Source organism: Paralichthys olivaceus, chromosome 12 (genome assembly GCF_024713975.1).
Source record: "Paralichthys olivaceus isolate ysfri-2021 chromosome 12, ASM2471397v2, whole genome shotgun sequence".
Classification (NCBI taxonomy): Eukaryota; Metazoa; Chordata; class Actinopteri; order Pleuronectiformes; family Paralichthyidae; genus Paralichthys; species Paralichthys olivaceus.
The window spans coordinates 10,761,759-10,788,463 of record NC_091104.1 but is presented as its reverse complement, the minus strand read 5'-3'; the positions used below and the strand labels follow the sequence as shown (position 1 = coordinate 10,788,463).

Here is a 26,705-nt window from a genome sequence, read left to right as displayed (position 1 = left end):
TATTTCTGTCTGACTGGTCAATAAGAAAGTAAAATATGCAAAAGAAGAACCATGGGAGTATGAATTCTAATTAATCTGAAATATTTTCACTTGCAAACACAGCATGTTGCATGGCCACCGCATCAATAACTTCAAAGAAGCTCATTATAATAATGAAAACTCATTGATTTGATGTAAATCAAATATGTGAATGCATCGGCAAACATATGTTCTCATTTACCATATGGTGAGTCTGGCGACATGCTGTCGTTTGTGATTGTATGTGCAGGATTTGCCTGAAATCTGAAAAGACACGTACACAAACTAAAAATGGGAATGTTTGGTCTGCAGCAGCGGCTTCTCTCTACGCTGAGACGAATCTGAAATGTGTGGTTTGGAGTAAAACAGCTGCCGACACAAGCTGTGTAACACAAGCGGTTTGTCCATTTGGTGCTGCAGGGCTCCATGTGTCCTGCCAGGCTGATGTGACGAGGGATACTTCAAGAGATACAGACACAAAACTAAACAGATAAAGTGAATCATCAAACAAGTTTGACGATGTCATCAAATCAATGTTTGTAGTTGTGGTTTGGATCTTAAACAATAGTAGAAGATGTTTTGTGACGCACGAAAGAAATGTGTCTCTTTCTGTTTTAAATCCATCGACACCTCTGGCTGTGTCCTTCGACGATTCCTCCGTTTGCCCTTGTTAAAAACTTTGTTATTCTTCTGGCATTAGATATATGACATATTCTTGGTATCATTCACAATAGTTTGGCCCCCTACAGTGACAGCAGCGTTCTTCAGTCATATCCTTGTGATTTATTGGCAGGCTAACGATCAAAAGAAAGCCTGTTATTGTGCCCTCTGTGCTCCATAGATGGGCTGCAGGAACAGATGTCCACACGGGAGTTCCCTCTCCTTGTCGTGCCATTCATGGAGTGGCTGTTGTCATTGGGGCAATGGGCTACCAAATATGGAGAGGGGGTCGCACTGCTCGGCCCCGTCTCCCTGACACTTGTCCGGGTATAAATTAGCTTGTTGTGACATTTCGGCACCCCTGGTTTACACACTCAAGATCCGGTGCCTGGTGCTGATCTGGTGAGTATCTACTGTGCACAGACCGACCGGAGGAGGAGGAAAAAAAAGGCAGAGCAGTGGATTTATCACAAGTGGAATGGATGAAGGATTTTAACACGAATGACAGAGACTTCCATCTTTGACTAACCACATTTCATCATCTAAATGAAACACATCATGTCACCACATCAGCATGTGGTCCATCATCACCTTTTGTGGATTACTGCTTCTGTGAAGGATATTAACTTTCACATCACTAATGACTGAGCAAAGACGATGTGAAATACTAACACCACTCTATAACATGTGCTTTTATGATTTAGAATGTGTGATTAATAATGTGTATTTTATATGTCTACTAGTTTGCTTTCGGAGTTTTTACACGGTGTCAATTAACTTTGCTTAAAAGCACAATAGAAATACAAAGTTGTATTATAACTGTAATTATTATGAGAATAAATCACTATAAACCAGGACTAACCACGATTTACTCAGTTGAAATTGTCTCCAACCATGTGTGTGTTGTTTGTTGTGATTATCTATAAAGAGAAGACAATATTTTCAATCACCCAGTTCAAATAAACGAGGAATTTCATGATTGCATCCAAATATCTAAAAGTGCCACGGCGTGCGTGTCTGTGTGTGTGTGTGTGTGTGTGTGTGTGTGTGTGCGTGTGTGCGTGTGTGCGCGCCCACCTCCGTGTGTGTTGCAGAGCTGACACCATGTGCGACGACGAAGAAACAACCGCCCTGGTTTGCGATAACGGCTCCGGCCTAGTGAAGGCTGGGTTCGCCGGCGATGACGCACCTCGCGCTGTGTTTCCTTCCATCGTGGGTCGCCCCCGTCACCAGGTAATTAAGACAAACTATTCATAACCTCCACATAAGGTATTGAAAGGACGAGTGTAACTGGAAAAAACAATATATGGCGTTGGATGAGGGGATTATCCATGCGTAATTGCGCATCAAAATTTCGCATCATTGTTTCTATGGAAAACTGAACTTTGGTGGTGTACCACGACATAATTCCTGGTCTTTGCTGTTCTCAGGGCGTCATGGTTGGCATGGGCCAGAAGGACTCCTATGTGGGCGACGAGGCCCAGAGCAAAAGAGGCATCCTGACCCTGAAATACCCAATCGAACACGGCATCATCACCAACTGGGACGACATGGAGAAGATCTGGCACCACACTTTCTACAACGAGCTGCGCGTGGCTCCTGAGGAGCACCCCACCCTGCTGACAGAGGCTCCCCTCAACCCAAAGGCCAACAGAGAGAAGATGACCCAGATCATGTTCGAGACTTTCAATGTCCCCGCAATGTACGTGGCCATCCAGGCTGTGCTGTCCCTGTACGCTTCTGGACGTACCACAGGTATGGCACATTCCCCAGGTTTGATTCTGGATTCTGGCGCGTGAGTTGATGCAGGTATCTGAATTAAATCTGTACGTATTGATCGCAAGGTATCGTCCTGGATTCCGGTGATGGTGTAACTCACAACGTGCCCATCTATGAGGGTTACGCTCTTCCACACGCCATCATGCGTCTGGATCTGGCCGGTCGCGACCTCACAGATTACCTCATGAAGATCCTGACTGAACGTGGATACTCTTTTGTCACAACCGGTGAGTAAAGTCTAGTGATCACAAAGCTCTGTGCGTTTCTACAGTAACCGTGTGGGGACGTTTTCTTACACAAACATAAACCATCCATCATCCATCTGCACCATACAATAATACAAACTGGGAACACTTGTACAAATCTGATCCTTCCAGCCGAGCGCGAGATCGTGCGTGACATCAAGGAGAAGCTGTGCTACGTCGCTCTGGACTTCGAGAACGAGATGGCCACCGCCGCCTCCTCTTCCTCCCTGGAGAAGAGCTACGAGTTGCCCGACGGCCAGGTCATCACCATCGGCAACGAGCGTTTCCGCTGCCCAGAGACCCTCTTCCAGCCCTCATTCATCGGTGCGTAAAGGCGAGGGTGCACATCCAAGCATGGATTCCGCTGCAGTGACACACACCCATGAACATTCAGTAACTTAATGTCTTATTATTCTGTGAAACAAATATGATTTATAAGTATTTCTATCACAAATCCCTCCCAACTCATATATCCACTGCCAGTGTATACCCCTCCAAGGCTACCTCAGTACAATTTTGAGGTTCTACCTCATCCAATTTTAGACTGGATACTGAAAATAGCCAATCTTAGTTTTTTCTTTGCACCTAAAAAACTTTAAATTAACACATCAAAACGTAACATTGACACAAAAGTATTATTAATAAATTATAATTTATGTCAAATGAATTATTATTAATACTCCTGTACTCCACTAAGATTTCTTTTAAAGTCACATTTCTACTATCACCAAAGTAAAAGGCCTGAATACTTCTTCCACCACTGCTTAGGTACAGTATATTCCATGGAGCAGCAGGACAGTAAACTTTAGAATGGATGGTTTCCTGAAGATAGAAGTGTTTATTGCTCACATTAGTGACTGGCTGCCAAGTGTGGATCACCAACTGGAGGTGGTCACAGTTTATCCACCTGAGATTTACCGCTTCGTGGCCGATAAATAGACATGAGTCATCTGAAGCAAGGGGCTCATTGTTCTCATCGGCACAGAGCGAAGCAGCTGCTGCTGGAGCTGCTGCCGGAGCTGTCCAATTCAGCACCTGTTGGAGGCGCAGGCAGCTGAGGGTGGTGTCAGATGTGCCCTCTGCTGCAGGGTGTGTGTGTGTTTGTGTGTGTGTGTGTGTTGGGGGTTAAACCCACTGACTTGGCTGCTGTGTGTGTGCACAGGCATGGAATCTGCTGGCATCCATGAAACCACGTACAACAGCATCATGAAGTGCGACATCGACATCCGCAAGGACCTGTACGCCAACAACGTCATGTCCGGTGGCACCACCATGTACCCAGGTATTGCTGACCGCATGCAAAAGGAGATCACCGCCTTGGCCCCCAGCACCATGAAGATTAAGGTACTGACTCGCTGTTGGATTAATATCACACCTCTACAGGAGAGAGGGGCCCCTGCAGATCAACATGTGTGCTCTGTGTTCTTAGATCATCGCCCCCCCTGAGAGGAAATACTCCGTGTGGATCGGCGGCTCCATCCTCGCCTCCCTGTCCACCTTCCAGCAGATGTGGATCAGCAAGCAGGAGTATGATGAGGCCGGACCCTCCATCGTCCACAGGAAGTGCTTCTAAGCACCAGGCTGACACCCCCCAATCATCCCAAGTCCTTGCCCCCTCCTCACCCTCTGTCACCCGTCTGTGCCAAAAGCCCCATCCATGGCTCCAAAGCAGGAATTCGTATGTTGTCGAAAAATACTTTGTTTACACTTAAGTGCAATTTATATGTGGATTTGTATAGCTTTATAAATAAAAAGGGAATCTGGACTTTCAAAGGAAGACTCATCAAACTATTTGTTTCTGTCATTCTGTCTTTTTTCTTTATTTGTGTCCTTCCTTCCTTCATTCATACCCTCCTTCTTTTCTTGTGAGTATAAGGGATAAGGGTGTATTTCAGGATTATAGAAAACTCTCTCCGTCTCTCTTTCTCTACTGTCCCCCTCTCCCCACACGATGGATGAGTAAAGGGTTGGAGAGATTTGAATGAGAAAAGATTAAGGTGAGGGAGGATAAACTACTCCATGTGAAACTAACTGCAAAAACTTTCACTGACTGAAAACACTGCGATCACGTGATCAGTAATCCCCCATTTCCCAAAGCTTGGGATGCCTAGAAATCTACAGAATACATTTAAATAATAAAAATTATTATTACTACTACTACTATTACTAATTATTATTATTCATTATTATTATATTAATAATATAATAACAATGATTATTATTATTACTAATAATAATAATTACTATACATTAATAACTAAAACTACTTGGGGAAACACAAAAATGATCATATATAAATAAAATCTTGATACTAAAGTAACGATTGAGTGACAATTCATTATGAAACCTTTGGTTATCTTAATTGTGTGGACTGAAACATGAATAAAAAGAAGAAAATGTATTGAAAATAATATGTTTGGCTTCATGAGCCATCATAATGAAGCTGTAGATTAAAAGGACAATCACATTATTAACTACAGTTCATGACAGACGGTGAGTCCACACACAGGTCTAATGTTAGTGTACATGCAATGCAACACCGAAGGTTGATCAAATCTCTGAGCAACATGCAGGGCGGGGTCACAAATTTTGTTTCTATTTTTAAACCTCCACACACACACACACACACACACACACAAAGAGAGAGAGAGAGAGACAGAGAGCAGAGAGAAAGACAGAGAGAGAGAGAGAGAGAGAGAGAGAGAGTGAGAGAGAGAGAGAGAGAGAGAGAGAGAGAGAGAGAGAGAGAGAGAGAGAGAGAGAGAGAGCAGGCTGCCTTGTAAAGCGATTAGCAACTCGGATGGTACTTTCACTCTGTCACTGTATCCAGAGCATCATCTTTGCCTGAGGTGGAAACAACAGCTCTACCAGCCGGGCCAGCAGCCTGCTACATGGTGACGGAAACCCCGGGGCATGCGAGGCTATCCGCTCCAAGAAATGAAGACTGAGTCCTGTTATAAGTCCCTATAATATCCATTAGCTTTGGTTATAGATGCACAGAACAATAGCTGGTTGTAATATATAAGCTATTTAAATCCCTCAATTACTGATGACTTAAAAACACAGGGAATTCACCTTGACCCTTGTACCAGGGACACGGTGCATCCATAAACCCTGCAGGAGGGATGGGTGTTGGTGTGTGGAGCACATGTAGGTCTGAAGCTCAGTGAGTTGACTGTATAAGAATAAAGTCAGGGGTCTGAGTCTCACGATAAAACCCTTAAACTGGTTTTAACACTTACAACACAGGTGTCGACAACAGTGTCCACTGAATGGCGAACGCAATACGCACACTGAAATATCGAATATCAGAAGCCCTGGTCCTCCTGGCTGCGCTCCACCGACCTGTCTGCGCGTACGTGACGCATGGGAGGGGTGGGGGGAGACTACTTAAAGGCGGATTATCGCTGGAAAGACATTAAATCCAACCTCCCTCCATCCACAAGCAGCGCGCAGCCCATCAACCTGATCTGAAGATCGAAAATAGGAGGGCTTACAGTAATCAGCCCTTCAGACTCCCATGACAAGGAAAAGTGTGGCCACGTCGTGAGGGCGCTCGGCACACACAGCAGGACGTTCACTGGCGCTGCGCGCTCTGCGCCGAACCAACCAGATAGCGCGCAGAGAGACGGAGAGAAACGAGGACGGTGGCAGCATCCCGTGACGGATGCATTTTTTAGCCTCATTCGGACGCTTTGGAGGCTGACAACAGCAAGAGGCAGAGAGAAGCTGGACGGGAAATAACGAGCGCTTTCTTTTTTGGAGGGATTTGAACAGAGTGCCGTTGTGCCCTCGTCTTCTCCGGATGCTTAGAAATGGGGGAATGGACTATACTAGAGAGGCTCCTGGAGGCTGCTGTCCAGCAGCACTCTACTATGATAGGAAGGTAAGATGGTCAACAGAAACCAAGAACAACCGAAGAAACGCAGCAGCCTCCAGGATCGTCTTTAGCATGGTCCCCATTCCCCCGTCTCTGTCCTGTGCCTCAGGGATCTTCTGTAGCATGGTGCCAAGTCCTCCGTGTCTGTGTTGTGGATTTTTTCCCCCTCTTGTTCCACAGATTCCTTCCTCTTTGTCCTCCTCCTAAAAAGAGACGGCTGAGTAAACCAGTTGATAACTGGGATAGTGCAAAGTGCAAAGAGAAAAACCACACACTGAAATCCATGTGTCATTTCATGTTTCCATTCATCCACTTATATCCATTTGATGTATGTTGGTGAGTTGGAGTGGTGGTTGTGCGCTCAGGGGGGTGGCAGGAGGAGATCGAGCGAGAGTCGGTGTTATCACCTCTTTCCATTGACGAAGCTCACACAGGTTTATTTTTTTTAAAAAAAGAAAAAGAAAGAAAGCAACGCCGATTGCTTGCGTTTCATTTCAGCCATTTAATCACACAACACATTCAACCCACACAATAAGAAGGAGCGACCAGTTTCAGCACTGGACAGCTCCCTGAAAAAAGACAGCACAAAAGAATTGGACTCTGCGCTTCAGCCGCCGCGGCAGCGCACAGCTCCACATCCACCACCGCTTTACGCATATATTTACACGTATTTTCACGTTGTTTGTTTGTGTCCCTGCTTTGTTTCCTTCTTCTTCATAGGATCCTACTAACAGTGGTGGTCATCTTCCGGATTCTAATCGTAGCAATAGTTGGAGAGACCGTCTATGATGACGAGCAGACCATGTTTGTTTGTAACACCTTGCAACCGGGCTGCAACCAGGCATGCTACGACAAGGCGTTCCCCATTTCACACATCAGATATTGGGTCTTTCAGATCATCATGGTGTGCACGCCGAGCCTCTGCTTCATCACATACTCGGTGCACCAGTCGGCCAAGCAGAAGGAGCGGCGCTACTCCACGGTCTACCTGACGCTGGATAAGGATCAAGACTCGCTGAAGCGAGACGAGAGCAAAAAGATAAAGAACACCATTGTTAACGGAGTACTCCAGAACACGGAGAACTCCACCAAAGAAGCCGAGCCGGACTGCTTGGAGGTCAAGGAGATCCCTAATTCGGCCATGAGAACTACAAAGTCTAAACTGCGGCGGCAGGAGGGCATCTCCCGGTTTTACATCATCCAGGTGGTGTTCAGGAACGCGCTGGAGATTGGCTTTTTGGTGGGCCAGTATTTCTTGTACGGATTCAACGTGCCCTCGGTGTACGAGTGCGACCGCTACCCCTGCATCAAAGACGTCGAGTGCTACGTGTCCAGGCCAACGGAGAAGACCGTGTTCCTGGTCTTCATGTTCGCGGTCAGCGGCTTTTGCGTGGTGCTCAACCTGGCCGAGCTCAATCACCTGGGCTGGAGGAAAATCAAAACGGCCGTGCGCGGCGTGCAGGCGCGGAGGAAGTCCATCTATGAGATCCGGAACAAGGACTTGCCCAGGATGAGTGTGCCCAATTTCGGCCGCACTCAGTCCAGTGACTCTGCGTATGTGTGAGGATGAGGAGGGTGAGGATGAGGGGGGTATGATAACATGTACAAACAAACATATGATGGACATATGATGGACAGCTGCGCACGCCTAATTCGTGTCATGACTTTTCAAAGAGTGGGCAGATGGTTGGTTTTCTTTCTTTTGGTCTTTTAAAGGACTTCATGGCAGGCGTGGATGACACGTTTGTTCCCTTATTTATTATTGCACTGATGCAACTTTTTAGTAACGTTTATACTCTGTGTAAGATGCGAAATTGGAGATCATCCATGTTAAACGTGTACACGTATTTAGTTCCTTGTGGGCTGTTCTGCTTGTGTGGGCTACTTGAAGAGAGTAAATGCAAAAATTGCACTAAAAAGTTGGGGGTGAACCCTTGAGAGCCTGAACCTTATCCAAAAATGTGCTCTACTGACCTGACGGTGTTTGTAAGACATTTACTTTTCCACCTGTTTTTGGCACCAACCTAATTAAATGGCACCATACACAGTGGTTAAGGACAAACTCCACCACATCCAGATTTATATGTGCACACATATATAAATCCTTGGTTCGACCAGCGTAATTCATGTTTTCTTTTCTGTTGCCTGTGTTGCACCACTGACCTTAACATATGTAACCATTCCATTGCTTTATAGCTGACTTGCAAAACAGTATCTTGGTGAATTTGCTGCAAATGCTAACGTCTGTGACTTCCTTAATTTATGACACACCAAAGCGCCCACTGCTTTTATTTGTGAAGTGTTTTCTTGCTTTTGTGTAATCAAGTGCCATACTTGTATATAAACATAATATATATGTATACATATAAATATATAGATATATAATAATCATCATGAAAGCTGATTCCCTTGCTTGGATTATGCTAAATGCCGCCCAATTTCTTTCTTTTTTAAAAATTTGCTTTCAATGTATTTGTTGTGATTTAAATGAGGAAAAAAAATGCTATACAGTTTTCTGTTTTGTTTTGCAAATGACTGGAAAAAAGAGATACAGTGCTAGTCTTTTTTTTTATATACAAGAATGAAAAACGTCTCTTCTCCCAATCAAAGCTGTTAAAAACTGGAAAAATAGCACAAATTGACATTTTTATCAAAGAATGGGCAATAAAAATCTGCTCTGGTGCTACAGTTTTTCATAGAATGGTTTTAAATGTAACCGAAACAGACCAGAAAAAAAAAAACCACGAACATCATTTTGTTTCTGTGGAAAATAAAAGTGGGATTCATGTACACCAGAAACGTGTGAGGTGCAGTACTTGTGTGTCTGCTGCTCCAGCTTGTGTTGACTGACCCATCACACTGATATCCTGATATCCTATATATATACATACATATATATATATATATCAAGTGGAAGTTTTGCCTTGGTGCAGTGAGGATGTTAGCCACACCCACTCTGTATTTAAAAAAAAATACTGCAGGACACACCTTGCACAGGATCTCATCACTCTGCCATGTGTTGCAATACTGATACTGCTTTCATGAGACACATCAATAGTTATGCCTCATAACAGAGTGGCCTGAGGGAACATTTAGTCTATTTGTCCATGCATCAAATCAGACACGAACCACAGCTCTGACAGTGAGCTTTACATTCACAGGGTTTCACTATGGACATCGTCGAGTTTGTGACTTTCTTTGTACTCCACCGAAATTACAAAATAGCTGATCATGATTCTGAAAACCTAGGGAGCCTAACCCTAGCCGAGTTTTCACGGGTTCGAGAGGATGTAATACAGCAGCTTGTGTTGAGGGAAAGGTTGTGTACTCATTTTGAAGGTCAGGGAGAAAACAAAAGATGGTGAGGGGAGACAAAAAGAGAAGGTACACACTCATGTGACCACAGAAAGACAGAGAGAGATAGGAGAATAAAGATTCAGAGGGATAGAAATGAAATATTTGCAGCTGACCACTGCAGGTGATGTGGGTTGGGCCGGTCTCTGCCGGGATGACTCTGCAAAGCCGTGAGAAATCGAAGAGCGGTGGCACTGGCACATCCATCTCCAACCCAGCAGGGACCCGAGATTCCTCCCTAAGTCATGAACGAGAAAAAAGAAAAACAGAAGAAGAAAGAAGAACCATTTTTCAGCTCCACTCTGATGCAGCGTACGCCTTTGTGCATCTTTGCCTCCTTCTTTTTTTTCCCTCTCTTGCTCATCTGTGTCTCACAGTTCTCACGTGCTAGATACAAAAACCTTTGAAAAGAAAAAAATAACTGAATACAACAAACCATTTGAAGTGTCTGCTACATAGTAACAGTGCAGTGTTTGAATGCAGCTGTCGTTAATTTTGATGCTTTGATAGTTTATTTTTTATTTCCCTGCAACGTTCAACCTGGTTTCAAACTCCGGCAAAATGGCAAAATTATTGGGGTATGTCCCAATGCAATTATGCATGCTGTCGTGCATTTACATCATGTGAGTGTTGCAGGGCTCAGCAGAGATTACACTGTACCTGTGTCTGCTGCATCGTTTGTAGTCATGTCAGCCGGGTTACAGGCCACGTACAGAGCATTTCACTGCCAGAGTGAAAAAATGCACACAGCAAATCACAGGGTTCAGATTTACACATTTAAGGGAACGGAGACTACACAGATCAAGTCGTCTCAAGGACCTGTGTATTCATCTGCCAGCCTCCTGGTAACTGCAGCACAACGCACCACCAAGGCTACACACAAGCTATTTTAAGACTACAAGGTAAAAGACTGCAGGAACACCTCCGATTTCAAGTGATCACAGGTGCTCAGTGAGAAGGCAGGGATCTTTAGAGCCATACATCCAACCCTCTAATGTAAGTAAACAGGGAGGGAGGGAGGGAGAGAGAGAGAGAGAGACCCTTATACAAAAGGAGAGGCTTTTCTCTGGGCATGTAGTGTCGGAGAGGACAGCACTCCCATAAACAGATAAAACACAGGGGGTTGTGGTGGGTGTCATTCTAAAAACATTATAAAATATTTGAATTAATATATCCTTCAGTTCCACAAAGACAGAATAAAAAGTGGAGCTGTGCATCTACTGTTTCAAATATCTAGATCAATAATTCACCGCATTCAGAGCATACATACTGTATGACAATATACTCAGTAGGTACTAAGAAGAAAGTTCTCAGTTTGATGTGAAGTTTTCAAGTTCTACATGTTGATTTCTCTGTTTTCACTGGTGTATAAAATGTTATTCACCACTATCATCAAAGGAACATTAATAATGACTGGTGCGGTGTGAATGTGGCTAAAACTGTGGGATTAAAATTGTCTGCAATATATTTTTTTAGGTCATATTACCTCAGAGTCAATGTTAAGCCACAATCTGTAAACATTTTGTAGAAGGCAGATGATTTATGAAAAATTATGACACAGAACTATTCAGTGTTCCCGCTGTAGGGGAGGATAACAGAAATCACATAAAAGTAATTTTAATGTCGAACTTTCATAAGAAATTCATTATTTGTAGATTAAAACTATCCCTCATTTTTAAAATTCAGAGATGAAATGAGACCAGTCCATCTGTGTTTATGACTTAATAACGTTTCCCACTTAAACATGAACCATTAAGGTCGTGTATTAAACACAATGCAGGATTTACATAAGCAAGTATAGTTGCTTTGCTCGAGTCAGTAACAGACTGAGGTGAGTATTTCAGAGTTAACAGATCTACTCGTTTCTTGCTTGTGGTTTTGGATTTGAAGTTGTGATATATAATGTGACCAGAGAGTGTTTTTAGTATTTTAGCGACATGACAGACTGGCAATGGTGAGTGATTGAGCTGCAGCACTGACATCTTTATTAATAATCATTGCAGCCACCTTACATCATACTGACAACTTCGCGGGGTAAGGAGACGAGGACAGTTGAAATGAAATCAGTCAAAATAGGACTAAAACAAGTGTAACATGTTATATGGTGTTTGTCTGCATATGTGTTATTGTCCTTGAGGTAGAAATGTCATTATTGTCTTCTACTATTTTACATTTAATCAAAAATTATAAACCAGATTAAACCAGCAATATAATCAAAAAAAGCCTATTAACGTAATGCCAGAATACTGAAGAGGAGAGGAAAACCTGCAGTACTTCCCTGGTTTTTTAATCTGCTCTGTGAGGCCTTGGAGAATGTGACGGATTAAACCAGAACTTTCACCTGAGTCTGTAAATCCTTCAACCCCTCTGTCCCCAAAAAACAAGCACATCCTCCATCTTTTTCTCCTCTTTCACCGATCCAAACAGAGGAGGCTGGCTCCGGGGGAGCGATGCTTTAATTATGCCTTTTGCGCAGATTACTGCATGAAAGGGGGGGGGGGGGGGGTGAGCAAACCGAAGAAACACAGTGAATGCAGGTCTTTTTGATCCACTCAGCCAGAAGCAATGAAATTAGCCTGGTTACTGCAGCACACATGCACAGCATAGCATGGCACAGGCAGATATGACAGACACTGAAACAAAACACACTGGATGTTTACATCCGTGCGAAGGAAGAGGCAGTAACACATTTACACAGTGTGACAAAGTTCCCAACTTTCTGTCAGCCAGGGGAGCGAAGGCATCTGCTCTGTTCTGGCTGTAGCTTTCTCTGTCTCCAGCCACTGCAGCTCCTCTCCCTCCGCACCACTCCGCTTTCTGGCTGTTCAAAGAAGCAGAACACCAAACTTTCATCCTGTGATTTGTCCTCTGGGTGTTTTGTCTTTTAAACTTCTTCACTTTAATGAAATCTTCACAAAACAAGGACAAAAGGACGGAGAACATTTGATGCAGTTGGAACAGAGGGATTAGTTTGGCTGGTTTTGGTTGGTGGCGGTGGCGGGGCCATATTGGCACGTGGATTTGGTTGAAACTAAGCACTGACAAAAAAAAAATACCTGACAGACCTGACAGCAGATTAATTTCTCATCCATTTTTTAATGTGACCTCAGGATTAAGAACATTAGTGGATTATACACAGATTTGTCAACCAGAGGTTCAGAGTGGGACAGCCAGCACCTGTGCAAGGACACAATGCACCCAAACCCAAAAAACATTGACGTCCTCCTCTCTTTAGCCGGACAGGTCAGATTTGGATAGAGTTAGTGGGAGAGTTAGTTGAGGTGAAGCTACTACAACTTTAAGAAGAAGGACACCAGATAACCTTCATCGTTTGCATTTTATAAATTCATCTACACACTGTTTCCACGAACGTCTGTCTGGATGTGGTTCGCATATCTCCACAACCATTCATCTTGTCAGCTTCACACTTGGCACATGTATTGTATGTTGGCTGAGGAAGTGTGATTTCAACACATGATGTGTTCAATATTGATTAAAAAAATGTAATAAACATGCAACGGGCTGGAGCAGTATGTCTTCAGTCTGTGGACCGAGTTGAAAATGTCATCTTCCATGTCCTCGCATAAAATACAGAAGCAACCGGTAACTGGATCAAACCCCGGGTGAAAACTGCCACCATATCATTTTGATATAGTTTTTTATTTATATTTTTCATATCAGACTGACACAGGCGTTCACGGGTGCTGATCTCCATCATGGCAACAATATTTATATAATAACTTCCTCTTTATCAAGTTGTCCACAAAGTAAAAGCACAACGTATCTTCTGTTGCTGTTTGTATGGAGCTGCATTACTTAAAAATCTCAGCATTTCAGTAAATCATTCTTATATATATATAAACCACACGTGGAGAGTAAAACACCAAATTCCATTTCATTTTATGAAAAACATTGGCTATAAAAATCTTCATTGCATACAAACCAGGTAGGATGAACACAAAGTTTTCTAATTTCTCTCTGCACTGACTGTTCAGAAAACGATCTGTGCACAACATTGAAACGTGACTGTATATTGTGTGTTTGAGGGGGACTGACAGGAATGACAAGGAATAATTGGGAAGTAGCTGCGGAGCATTGACACACAGAGAACACAGAGTTTTAGAATTTCTCTAAATTCACCATTTCTTTTCTTTGAGTATCCAGCATCTGAAAGTTGCAGCCTATAGGAAACTAAAGCTTTGTACCACACTGCACCAACTTCCCCTGGCAAAGTAGTTTGTCATTAATGCAAAGCAGACGGCACCAGGCCAGACTGCAGAAGGAAAAAAAACCCACAAACAAACCCTAAACAATTTCCTGTCTGCGACGTCTTTAATTTCCCTCCAGGTGACAGCTCATTCTGACACCTACTGCTTGTTCTAACTTTCCGTGCCCCGCTCGCCTCCTCTGCATTCCCTAATAGCTTGTTCTACACTCGGCACATCGACCCTGATAAATGTTTAGGTTCTGCACCATTACACGGCCAATAAAAATCAGGGGCTGGCAAGTTTTGATCCGGACACGGAGGCGCTCGCCAGCCAAGTGAACTTGTGCCGATGGACTGTAGGAGGCACGGAATAACAGAGTGCTTACAGGAAGATGGAGGAGACAGAGGCTGAGGTATAGAGATATTAATTTAAAACAACCCACAGTGAAACTCAATCACACACACACACAGGAATATGAATCACTACTGTGTATTATAGAGGCTCACAGGGGCAGAAGATAATACTTGTCTCATAAGATTTGCGGCTACAGAATAAAATGAACCACCTTTCAACTTTGAAACTAGTGAAGATGCTGCGATATTAAAAGAAGAAAACCTTTATTGAAATGCAAAGAATGAAATTACACAAATATCACCACACTGATGGTGAGTTTTAAATCCCAGTGGAAGATTAACTTGTGTGGGTTGGTTCACTGTGGTTTACCTTTACACTCTGCATGAACCACACACATTGTCTTCTTCTTCCTCTGAGTGGAGGAATCTGTTAATCTTTCGTTTTCATTTTATTGAGCTCCACAGAGATTTCACTTTACACTGCTGCTTTCAGTATTTCATTGTGATGGAACCTTCAGAAACACCACAGTTGGAATATTTGTTCCAAAGCTTAGAAATAGCAGCCCTGGTGGATTAAAGCTAAATGTGGTTAGTTGTTATAAAAAGACGCAAAATTAATAAAAGCAGAAGTAATGAAAGTCAGAGTGGAGCATTAAATATCAAACCTGCTTCATTTAGATTAATTTGTTTTCTATTGAGCACTGGAATTAAAATAAATTTGACTATTGGTCAGACTCTTCCAGATGAATCAGAAATTTCATGTGATCCAAATAAAAACAGAACAGAGAAGCAAAAAAAACTGCTACAAATCTTATTTATCCTCCTCCTCTGGTCAAGACACAACTAAATAGTGGATTATATTTGGTGAATGGGGGATATTTAAACATGCTTCTCAGCTGCTCTGTTTATTTCTGCTCTTTGTGAAACCTAAATACAGATGCTTTCGGTATTTATTCTCATTCACATACTGGGCGGGGGTGGATACTCTACAGCAGGGTTTCATCCTCTTTATGTACAGAGACTAGAAACAGCTTAAAAATACAGCAGAAAACCCTCAAGGCACTACAACAGTTGAATCAACACTTTTGTCACCACTACACTAAACCTGTCAACTAACCTCTGTTTCAAAAAGGTATTTATCGAAGGACTGTGTGTACTGGATTGCACTACAGTTTACAGTTCTTTGTTTTTTTTTGCCTGTTCTGCAGTTAAGTGTTTTATTATGCTTCTCTGTGTTCAGCAAGAGGATTTTAGTGCCTAAGTGCAAAACAGTATCATGTAGAAAGTGTGTGGAAGCGCTCTATATTGACAACTTTCATCTTCTTGCATCCATGTTGGTGCAGACGTCCACAGTGAACCACAAATACTCCCAGTAATGTGTAACAATGCACGTTTGCCTAACATGACCCCAAAAAAGCCACATACACACACACACACACATATGCTTTCCCATAAGCCCTCAAGTGCACATGCTGAGCTGCGGCTTTCTCAGCATTTCAAATGAAAACAGGGGCTGCTGGGAACTTTGTTGTTGTTGTTGCTGAGGCGTTAATTAGACTGAGAAATCTTGTCTCAGGCCCTCCTTCCAAGCCGTCCAGTTACACACACATACACACACCTCCCCCATGCACCAGAAATCCAACGCTGTGTGCCAGAAGACGTCTTAGCTGTAAGCCACTTGAGATGTGTGCATGAAATTCCAGTTGATCAGAAGGGAGGTCAATTGTAATCTGAGTGTCATTATATTCTCTGATATGGTGTAAGTTTGTGAGTTGGATCGGAGCTGCCAGGCTTTGGCGAGCGGCAAGTGTTGATTGTGCTAATGATCCTCTGCTTTGTCGTGCCAACTTGTCGTTACAGCCAAAGGTAACGGCTCCTCTTTTTTCCATATCATAATTAGCAAGCTGTATATATGGAAGCTATGAGAGCAACATTCAAAATGAAAAAGAAGACATACATATCAGGTCATAAATGCACAGCTCTGGTTAACAGAGATCAATGAATGACACTTTTAAGCGACAGATTCTAAGAAACTGTCCTTTAACAATACTAATTATAATGAAACCAGACCAATTAAACCACCACAGGGCTGGTTGAACCAACGAGTAACTGCAAGCTGCTGGGGAAGCTGCCGTGGCTTCATGGTGCTGATGCAGTGGAATCCTTAAAGAAATGGCTTAATGGTGTTCTGGGATCAATACACCAGCAGCAAACAGATGGGCTCTACCTGCTGAACATCAGATTCTCCTGATTTCAGCTGCATGCTGCAAAATTGAAAAAAAATGCCTGTCTTTACAAATCCTTTAGTCTCAAGACCATCTTCAGTCAGTGTGAGTTAAGTTTATTTATGTCCAGCAAGGATTCAGTCATCAAGGAGACATATTGTCAACATCTTGAAAAACTGCACAGGTTGCTCTGATAACTATCTTGTTTCATGTGAAAACAAAATGAAAGACATAACTGCATATGTGCAGGTACCGTTTTCGTAAAGCTGGACATCTGTGGTTTATTCCCAGCTCTGACATTTACTTTTCCCCACTCATGCAGTCTGTTGTTGTGCCTTCCTTACACATTCACTGTAAATATATACTGCATGTGAACAACTGGAGCCCAGTAGATATATTCAGTTAAGCTGTTACTGCAAACTCTTTTTGTTGATACTGACTAAGTGCACCGATTTGACAACTGCTTTATATTTGATGAATCCTCTTAGTAGTGTTGTTGTTGTATGACTCAACTGTGATTCAACCATGACACGGTGATCCAGTGAACGTTTGGTAGATCCTCCTGGACCTACTGCCTTTATCCTGATCCAGGCCAGAATTTTACAGATCTTTCCTTTGGTTGTGCCTCACATCTCCACAAAATTTCAAAGAAATAGATTCTGTAGTTTTTGAGTAGTCAAGAAAACAGAAACAGATCATTAGAACCTTCATGGAGGGAGGAATGCTGAAGTTGACTGCAAGTGTACCTAATAAAATGGTAACTGACTCTACTGTAGCCTACATATTGGATCATGATGAGTAATGCATGAGTCATGCATTTGCATACCTGACTTACTAATTGATTTATTTATATATTTATACTGCGTTTCACTGCACGTGAGCCTAACAAAAAGTGAAACCACATTTTTTATATTTTCTGTGTAAGGCAATAAAACATGTAAGATGACTAAATATCAAATGACTAAAGTGTTTCCCGTTCTCTGGGATGTAAAGAGGAGCTCTTCAGTGAGAGCTGCTCGAGCTCTGGTCTGGGAGCTCTCCCATGGCCTTAGGAGGCACAACTGGAGACAAGCTGGTCTCCCTCTAAACAGAGATTTGGGTTCACATGACCTGAGCGAGCAGCTGTCCCCCACAGTCCTCCCCTGCAGCACCGCACGCTGCAAAACGGGAATGGCCTCTGTGCAAGAAGCTCTGCTCATGTGCAAGCCGTGGTTCAAACAAGCAGTGCCCAGAATTACTCTCTCTCTCACTCACTCACACACACACTCACACACACACACACACACACACACACACACACACACACACACTCACACACACACACACACAGACTATAGAATCGCCTCGTGAATATAAAGAGCTGGTTTCTGTCTTGCCAGGTCAGTACAGAGTTTAGCGTTGGAATCTTTTTCAGCAGCCAGTAGGCTAACAAACCTAAACCATCTGTATCAAATAATAGTAATCCATCAGTGCAAACACATCCCACATATTGGTTAAGTGGGATTTTTCACAGTTTTTTAAAGACTAAAGTTCAAATCTCATTCTAGTCTTCAACCAAACCTCTAAAATTACTTTTTATTTACTACTAAATTATTACTTTGCTTCTGGCAAAAAAGCTATAGCGGCGTGAGGAATTGTGACCGAATTCAAGAGGGTTCTCACAAAATTGTTGTTGCTGTGGACTCACTGCCCTTATTTCTCTCTCTCTTTCTCCCACGCTGAGAAAACACCTTTAACCCCATGCACACTGACAGGATATTAACCACACAATATATTTGAACTGGCTAGTGCTCAGCGATTGTCAGCAAACACTGAACAATCATACCACACACTCCAGCTGCAGTAGTGGGAGTCCATCTGCCGTCAGAACCTCTGACAGACATGCAGGCCCTGAATGTGTCTCGGAGACAAGCTCATCTCCATCCGCTCCGTCTAAATCTCACTAAACAGCTGATTCATGTGACAATCAAAGAGTTCAGCTGCTGCATGCCGCTGCTTGGACGCTGTAATGAATCCCAGGAAAAAAAAAAATCATGCCGTCTGCATTCGAGAGACAGGAGCCATCAATTGTTTGTCCTTATGTACAGCGTGTCATCGTAGCTCAAGGCATGTTGTGCATGTGTGTGTGGTGTGTGTAAGGGATGGGGGGGTGCTGGGACTGGTTATCAGTCAAAGCTGCAGCCCCTCATACCCACGTCCCCCCCTCCTCGCTCACTCTGTTTGATTACCTGGGCATGAGGGAAGGTTTTAATTATGTTTTCTTTTATTCAAACCATTAATCCTGAAGCACAGTGCACCAGCGTTACCCCTTGGGAGATGTCACACATCTGGCGAGGACTGTAGCCATTATCATCTCTCTGGGTTACTGGAGCTTCTATGCAGAAAACACACACAGACATGTGACTGCACACAAAGTCAAATTTCCGTGGATTTATTCGTGGTTTATAGAAATTAACTGTATTTGAACTTTTGCTTTTACCTTATTTTTTCATGCTCAATAACCTGAAGACCTAAACTTCTTTCTTCACATATTAAGCATCTTATAACCATTATTTATCATCATCATGGAACATTTGAGGACATTACAATCATAATTTCACGAAGCCCGAAGTGACACTTGAAAAATGTTTGTTTTGTTCAACCAAAATTCTGAAATATCAAATGAACAAAAATCAAATCGTATTTTACAGATCTACAACTTTTCCGAGTATATTTTCTTTCACTGGGGGTGGAAGCACGGGACGAGAGCACAAACACACATTGACTTTAAACACACATTGACTGAAAATGCTCAGTCAATCCCTGCCTCTCACTGGCAGCTCACATGACTGAAATAGAGTGTGAAATTTCAGCTCAAACATTCATGAGTGCAGACCTGCATTACATCACTTCTCCAACTTCACCATTGGGGCTATGAATCAAAACAAGGCTAAAACAAAGGGAATGTACAGGGAGAGGGGGAAACGGGAAATAAAACCGTGAATGCGAGATGGAGACAAAAGGGAAAGAAAGAAGAAGAGATAAAGAGGGAAGAAAAAGGAAAAATGGTAAGTGGATGCGTGTGGCCTACATGCGTGTGTCTCTTAGACTGCTGTCTCCTCCAGCTACCCAGACATGACTTCACCACAGCTTCCTTGTTTGCAGATATGACCTCACACATGCAGACAGATCTATGTGCCATCCAGCATTAGACAGAAACAGCCGAACACTTTCATGCAGGTTGCTCCCCTCCTCCGCGGGAACGTGCAGGAGTCATACAAGCTGTCTCCAGCCTTTGATAAATCATGCAGTGTTTACTACTACACAGGGCGCAGAGGAGAAACCTAAATTCCCCCAAAACGTTTGGGATGATCCAGAGCTGCATTATTCATCGGAGCCGAGGTGCAACCGTGCTCCAGCGTGAAGACGTCTGGCAAGGGAAATCTATCAGTGCACGTTCAGAGCTGAGCTGTGTAGTCGTTTACAGGAGCGCGGTATGTGGGCTGTTTTTACATTGTTTGTAAGTGTTCTGCAAAATAAACATATATGTAGTCCAGTGTTCTCTCATACTCCTGCACTAGTCATAGGTGTGGAGGAGATATACATATCTACAGAGGCAACTGGACTTGAGGGGTTTCACCTTTAAACCAAGTTCTGAGAGGTGAAACATCTTCGAGAACCTCAAACAAGTCCAGTTGCCTGTATATCTCCTGAAAAGAAAATAGTTTTAAAACAAGGGGAGTGTCAGAAATCATTGCAAGGCAAAAACTACGTTCAGAAAGAGTTAGGGTAGATGTGCTGGGGCAACGCTGAACTAGAATGTTGGTGTGGAAGCTGTGATGTGTGTTTGACAAACACAGTTTTTGTCTCTCTTTGTGTAAAACCTGCAAAGATCAACTTATGGCTCAGGTTTCTTGCCCTGACCTTCTACCATTTGTTGAGTACTGTGCAACAAAACTAAAACCAAAATCGTCAAAAACTGGACCCATGTCAGGAAGTTGAGGTATAGAGAAAAATATGTTTCTTATTCAGCATCAGCTTTCTCATTTCTGTGTGCACACATGTTGAACTTCCATACATTCCATGAGTCAAACTACATGTCTGCTATCAACTCAAACACCCCTTTGCCCATTTATAGTTTTGATTGTGACACAGTTTGCATGACCTTGTTTGTTGTCCTCATTCTGGCACATCTTTTGCCATCCTGGCCCCCTCACCACTCACCCAGCTCTGGGTGCTCATGTCTGCCAGCCAGGCAAACACTCACTGTCAGTCATTTTTTCTGTCGGAAGGCCCGAGAGTGCTCCCTCAGGACTGACGTCTCCAATAAGCCAACCAGTTTCCTCCCTTCTCTCTCCTGCCCGACGTCCCAGTGCACATGTCCCACTTCAGCCTCTCCGGTGAGGGGACAAACCAGACCAGAGAGAGAATTTGTGATAAATCTGAAGTTGTTTGGTGATGCTGATGGACAGCTGGTGACGTCAGATGCCCTGATGTCCATCTCCAGAGAGGTGGACTCAGGAAGAACTAAATGATAATTATATAATACAAAGAACAAGCACATACACATTCTCTTAAGCTGGGCCCCATAAATGATGATTCATGGATGTCTTCAATAAGAAACTCCTGGGAGTCATCCCACTGCTCACCTGAGAGTCTGCACCTCCACTCAGCTTGTGGCATACTTTCTACTCATTTCTTTTTTGTTGTTGTCTATTGGAGCTAAAGGAAAAAGCAACTTTTACTAAGAATTACAGTATTTCCAGGACATATTTATTTAATTTAAATATTCTCCACATGAGCAGTCAGGCTTGACTTCAGCTTTACAATGAGATTTAAAAGTGTTTGGCTCAAAAGCCAATAAGAGGAATTTAACCCATGACTTACCTATCTTATACCGATCTATCCTGTATACTGTATATTTACCTGGAAAAGTTTTTTTTACTTCATTATGGAACAAAGAATGAACTTCTACCTCTACTGCAATATCTCATTGCTTCAGACATCCTCGCTTTCATTGCACAGCCACTGTAAATAACCAGCACCTTTACTGGTCTATTTTTATGCCTGTTAATATCGCAGAGGTGAAACACGCAGTCAACTGAAATGTCACTGTGATTTTTTACCCAACAGCCTGAAATGCACAATCTGTAGACTGCTCTATATGTGCAGCTCCTTAGCTCATTCCAAATGCTTTTAACACCTATTGCACCATTAAGTGCCCGGTGCGTCTGAGCGAGAGCGAGTAACACGTGTCACGCTAACATGATGGACCTCGAGCTGCACCAGCTCAGCTTGTTGTAGTTTGTTGGGGGAGGCTGGGGGTGCCTCCCAGTGACCAGGGTGCAGGACGCTTTCTCACACCCCTCACAGCTGTCTGGTAAGACATCGTGCCTGTCAGGCGCCACAGTCGCCATCATACGAGGTATCGACCAACCAGTGTCTAGCTGTGAAAACGCCACAGATTACCCTCCTTCCATCCTTCGTTAGTTCCTTACTATCAAAAATCTGGAGCATCTCCTCTTCCTCGTGTCCGTTTGATTACTCATTTGCTCATCAGTGGCAGAGCTCAGCTGTGGCCAATGTACCGTCCTCATCTCCCGGCCCCTCACTCTGTATCGGAGATGAGCCAGAGGCCATTCAGAGTGCAGACATACGAAGCTACACAAACAAGCGATGCAAGGATTCTAACAGTGCACACAGAGACATTCAAGTATCGCCATGGGCACTTAGGGCTGAAATACAGTGAACAGACAGTCCACTTCTGTGATATGCACTAAATGAACACAATTCAGTGCATCAATTAGCACGACAGTCATAACAACCACCAGGGCCGATCAACGTTCTAATCACTGAACACATTTATAATGGTGTTCGGATTTTGTGTTAAGACCCTCTGCAGGTTAAAGCTATAATTTAGGTTGCATTGTAGTTTGTTTTGTTTTTTTCTCAAACTTAAGCGAAAAGAAGTTTTAAACACAGAACTCACACATTATTGCCTTTGACTTTGATACGGTGAGCAGAGTGGCCGATTCACAGAGCCAGCATCATAAGCTTTCATTTTTTGGTCTGTTTCAAGTCCAATATTCACTCTCTGTTTTAGTGTTCACCAACCTCCAAGAGAAAAGATCTGGCTAGGAAGCTGCTAAATGCTCGACTTCATTCAACAGCTTATCTCCAACTTTGTGGTTCAGCTGTTTGGTGCTGAGCAGGTGGTGTAGAGTGGATTTATAACCATGTGTGCACATAAAGCCGAAAGTAGGGTATTGTTTTCAATCGTGTTTTTGATTTTGTGTGTGTACAAAATTATTCAGCAACACTTGGACGGATCATCACTAACCTTGGTGGGAATATCGATTGGGAATGTATCTCCAGATGATTAACTGTTGGAGCTGATCGATTAAAGGTCAAGGTCGACAAAAATATGTTCAGAAAAATAAATGTTCCAATATATTTCTGCAAATGATTCAGATAAAGAGACGATATAAAGCTAATATTGATCACACATTTACTGCTCATCATAATTGTGTGACATCATGGGGAGAAAATTCATCTCTGATCATATAGAAGGAATGATGTAATCATGACATCACTAAAGAGTCAGAGTCAGTTTAGGACATAAAATGTAGTTAATTTATATAATCACTCATTCACCATCCTATGGAATGAATCACATATCTATAATTTCATTTTGAAATGGAATTATTGAATTCTAAAAAGGCAACACTACCCGATTTAGGTGTATATAGTATAAGGCATGCACAGGGTATGAATCATTCCCATAATGCTTTTCATTGGAGCTGTTTTGCTGTCATCAAAAACGACACAACTACAGTTACTAAAAGTCACCTCTTTTATATTATCACTTGATTTAAGTTAACACAAGAATATTGTTTCCAATAGTTTGAATCTTTGTTCAAGGATGTTGGGGGTGCTTTCATAAAATTCTACTATGTCATTTAGTCATTTGGCTCAAAGGCGTTTTACACTTTCCGTGACTCTTTCAGACGACAAATGAGACTTGCAGAGTACAAAGGTGGACAGGCTTGATTTGGACATGGTGATTAATTAGGTGCTTGTCTAAATGACAATGACACTTTGCTGCACGGGTGAAAAGGCCCAAACTGACTCACAGGGGAGAAAAAAAGAAAATCCAGAATGACTAATGACAGAGTTATTATAACTGGCTGTGTGGGATTACATTGATAAAATTCAACTGCTGCTCATTAATGGGGCTGTGTGTGATTGAGTGGTGGCTGGTTTAGCTGTATTATGTAATGGGCAGTCACTTTACACCTGCAGCAAGTTGCTATGGCTCCCATTTTGCGAGGCGCTCTTTCCACTAAATCTTTGTTTTTGCCTTCCACGCACCTATTTTCTGTTTGTGCACCTGCTGAAGATTAAAGCGCGGTTGACGCTCCGCAGCCCTTTTGAATGTGGCTGGGCCGAGACGCAGCCTGTTTCCATTAGCAAACATGAACGTGTGTGCTCAGGACTCTGTTCCCTGCCTCTTTGAGTTTTTCACTCAGTTTTAACCCCGACCTCTCCAAGGCTCTCCAGGGACCAACACGCTGAGCAACATACGTTTGTGAACTAAAACCTGTGCAATGGTTATAAATCTCTTTGAATGTTGGTTTTTAAATTAATTTTCATTGTTTTGATCTCCATTATGACACATTCTGCACCGTCCTGCTTTGTCCTTTACTGACCTTACCCCCTAATGCAGCGTTTGGTATTCCACACGTGCATCTCATATTCACTGAAATACAGAAATGTCATTCAGCTTCACGCCTCTTTCTCAAACATTACCATACAAATACAGACGAGAGAACAAAAGGATCTGGATTTATGTTCCGCGTGAATCTAAATAACAGCGTGAGTGAGCTTCATGCATCACAACCCTGGTAATGACAATAATAAAAGTAATAAAAAGCTGTCCATTACCAACATGGAAGAAATGGATTGAGCTAAATTGACCTAATAAATAATTCTCTTTCATTTGTAAGCACGTTCAGTGAGGAAATTAAATATATATATTGCACTGCTGCATGTACTATATTATTCTTTCAGGCTCATGTTTACATTCCTGGTTCAAGAGTTCAGTTCAGGATTTTATTACAGGATGAAACCTCAATACAAACACAATCAGTCTGTATATTCTTCTAATTCATAATTTAAATATTTTACACACACACAGACACACTCATGGATCCCACACACTCTTTTGCTCTCCACACAGACTGTTTACCTGCAGGCAACTCAAACGTGATTGGTCAAACTAGAAGTGGAAACAAGAAGACCTGTCTCTTTAGATTGCATGAATACAGACTGTGTGTTTATCCCCGATCGTACAATTCAACATGTTTCAACCTTTTTGACACACTGCACCAATACCGCTTTCAATCAATTTGTATCCCTCATTACTGAAATGATTGTAATGATAATGGATTGTGTAGTTTTGATTATGCCTGCACATAGGTTGTGATCATTCCAACCCGCTGCTGCAGAATCATCTTTTGATCCTTATGGGAGGTTTCTGTATTTTCTTTCCAGAGACTATACCAATGTGCAGATTAAGCTAAAATACAGTACCCGTGCCGCTGTGAAAAAAAGATCCTGGCTTCTGTTTCCATAGATGTCTGAGATCAGTACTTCATAAGTTTATTTTTGTGCTAAAGTGCCAAATTCCATCATCTCCAAAAGAAGTCGGTACAATAGACAGAAAATGTTGCAGCTGCTGAGACTTTAAAGAGCTGTAAAAATTTGGGATTCAACACAAAAAAAACGTTTGATCCACACTATCTGCCTCTCCTCATTTGGCGCGTGGCTTAACCGAGCCGAATGAAAAGCAACACTATCTCATTGTTTCAAAAGCAGATTATCTGTGACTTCAAAACCCCCACTTTAGGCAATGCAACACATTGCCGCGGCTGTATCCGAGCCACCGCTCTGTTCCGTGCAATAAAAGATTTTGAAAGAAGAGGAGTGTTAATCTCTTTCCCGATGCAAACCCACTGGAGGAAGGTGGAATCTGCCTGTTTTGTTTTGGGGAGTGATCTGCAGTAGTACACACTCCCTGCATCTGTATCTGTCTCCATCTTTGCATAAATTGAACGGCCCTGGTAGGTGAGTCACACGTGCATTCATGTGTACAAACATGAACGTGTCAGAGTCTAAGTGAAATCTGCCAAAGGATTCACACAGCGACTTACTGCTTCCTTGTCATTCACACAATGTCGGGGGATGAGTGGGTAAAGCTTATTGTCGCAAGAGTGTGAATGCATGTTGGTGGGTGTGTGTGTCATGTGGGACACACGGGAGGCCTAATGGTTCCTTGGACACAGTTATCCCCTGCATGTTTGTCCTGTCAGGCCTTTGTGATACTTCTCACTTTCCTCTAAAGTCTCTCTCCTCCTCTTCTCTCTGCCCTGCTCCCATCGCTCGGTCCTCCGACATGAAACTGAAGATTTTGTGCCCTCACTGCAAAAGTCCCTCTCTCCTGTAGAATCACTGTTTTCAGACTTTTCTGCCAAATGGAACAAAACTTAGATAACACGTAGAGCAGATACTGCGGATAACATGACATCAGTTAGCCAGCTCCACCCAGTCGCCATCCATCACCTGAACGTTCCGGACATTTTCCTGCCGCTGGGAACACGCCTGTTGTTCATATGTGTATTTTCATGTCTGTAAATTGGTTGTAGCTTTTGCCTGTTAATAAATCTGCCTCATTAAATGCCATACAATCTTGACACATGGAACAATAGGGGGTGTGAGCAACATAATGTCTGTGTTTCATTAATGAAACTTAACTGTGTGTTTTCTTGTCACTGTGTCTAGTCTTCATACATTTTTACAACACAAAGTGTATTTGGCAGCAGCGTCACACAAAACCCAACTTGGTGGAGGATAGTGGCCCCCGTGAGGCGTTTACGATGTCCTACCCCTCATGCTCTTATAACTTTGCTCACAAAAATCAGTATTTCAAAAAAAGGGGTTTTCAA

General features: G+C 42.8%; 2 protein-coding genes across 2 annotated transcripts; both read left to right on the top strand.

Moving 5' to 3' along the window:
• The first annotated feature begins 1,015 nt into the window (after nt 1-1,015).
• On the top strand, nt 1,016-4,493 carry LOC109646190 (actin, alpha cardiac muscle 1). Its single transcript, XM_020111908.2, has 7 exons — nt 1,016-1,080; nt 1,773-1,911; nt 2,109-2,433; nt 2,523-2,684; nt 2,835-3,026; nt 3,865-4,046; nt 4,132-4,493. Exons 2-7 carry the CDS (start codon nt 1,783-1,785, stop codon nt 4,273-4,275), a joined length of 1,134 nt encoding a protein of 377 aa, XP_019967467.1. The 5' UTR covers nt 1,016-1,080; nt 1,773-1,782; the 3' UTR covers nt 4,276-4,493.
• A 1,640-nt stretch (nt 4,494-6,133) lies between these two features.
• Nucleotides 6,134-9,381, top strand: LOC109647458 (gap junction delta-2 protein). Its single transcript, XM_020113259.2, has 2 exons — nt 6,134-6,588; nt 7,303-9,381. The coding sequence occupies exons 1-2, from the start codon at nt 6,518-6,520 to the stop codon at nt 8,144-8,146; spliced, it is 915 nt and encodes a 304-aa protein (XP_019968818.1). The 5' UTR covers nt 6,134-6,517; the 3' UTR covers nt 8,147-9,381.
• The last annotated feature ends 17,324 nt before the right edge of the window (nt 9,382-26,705 follow it).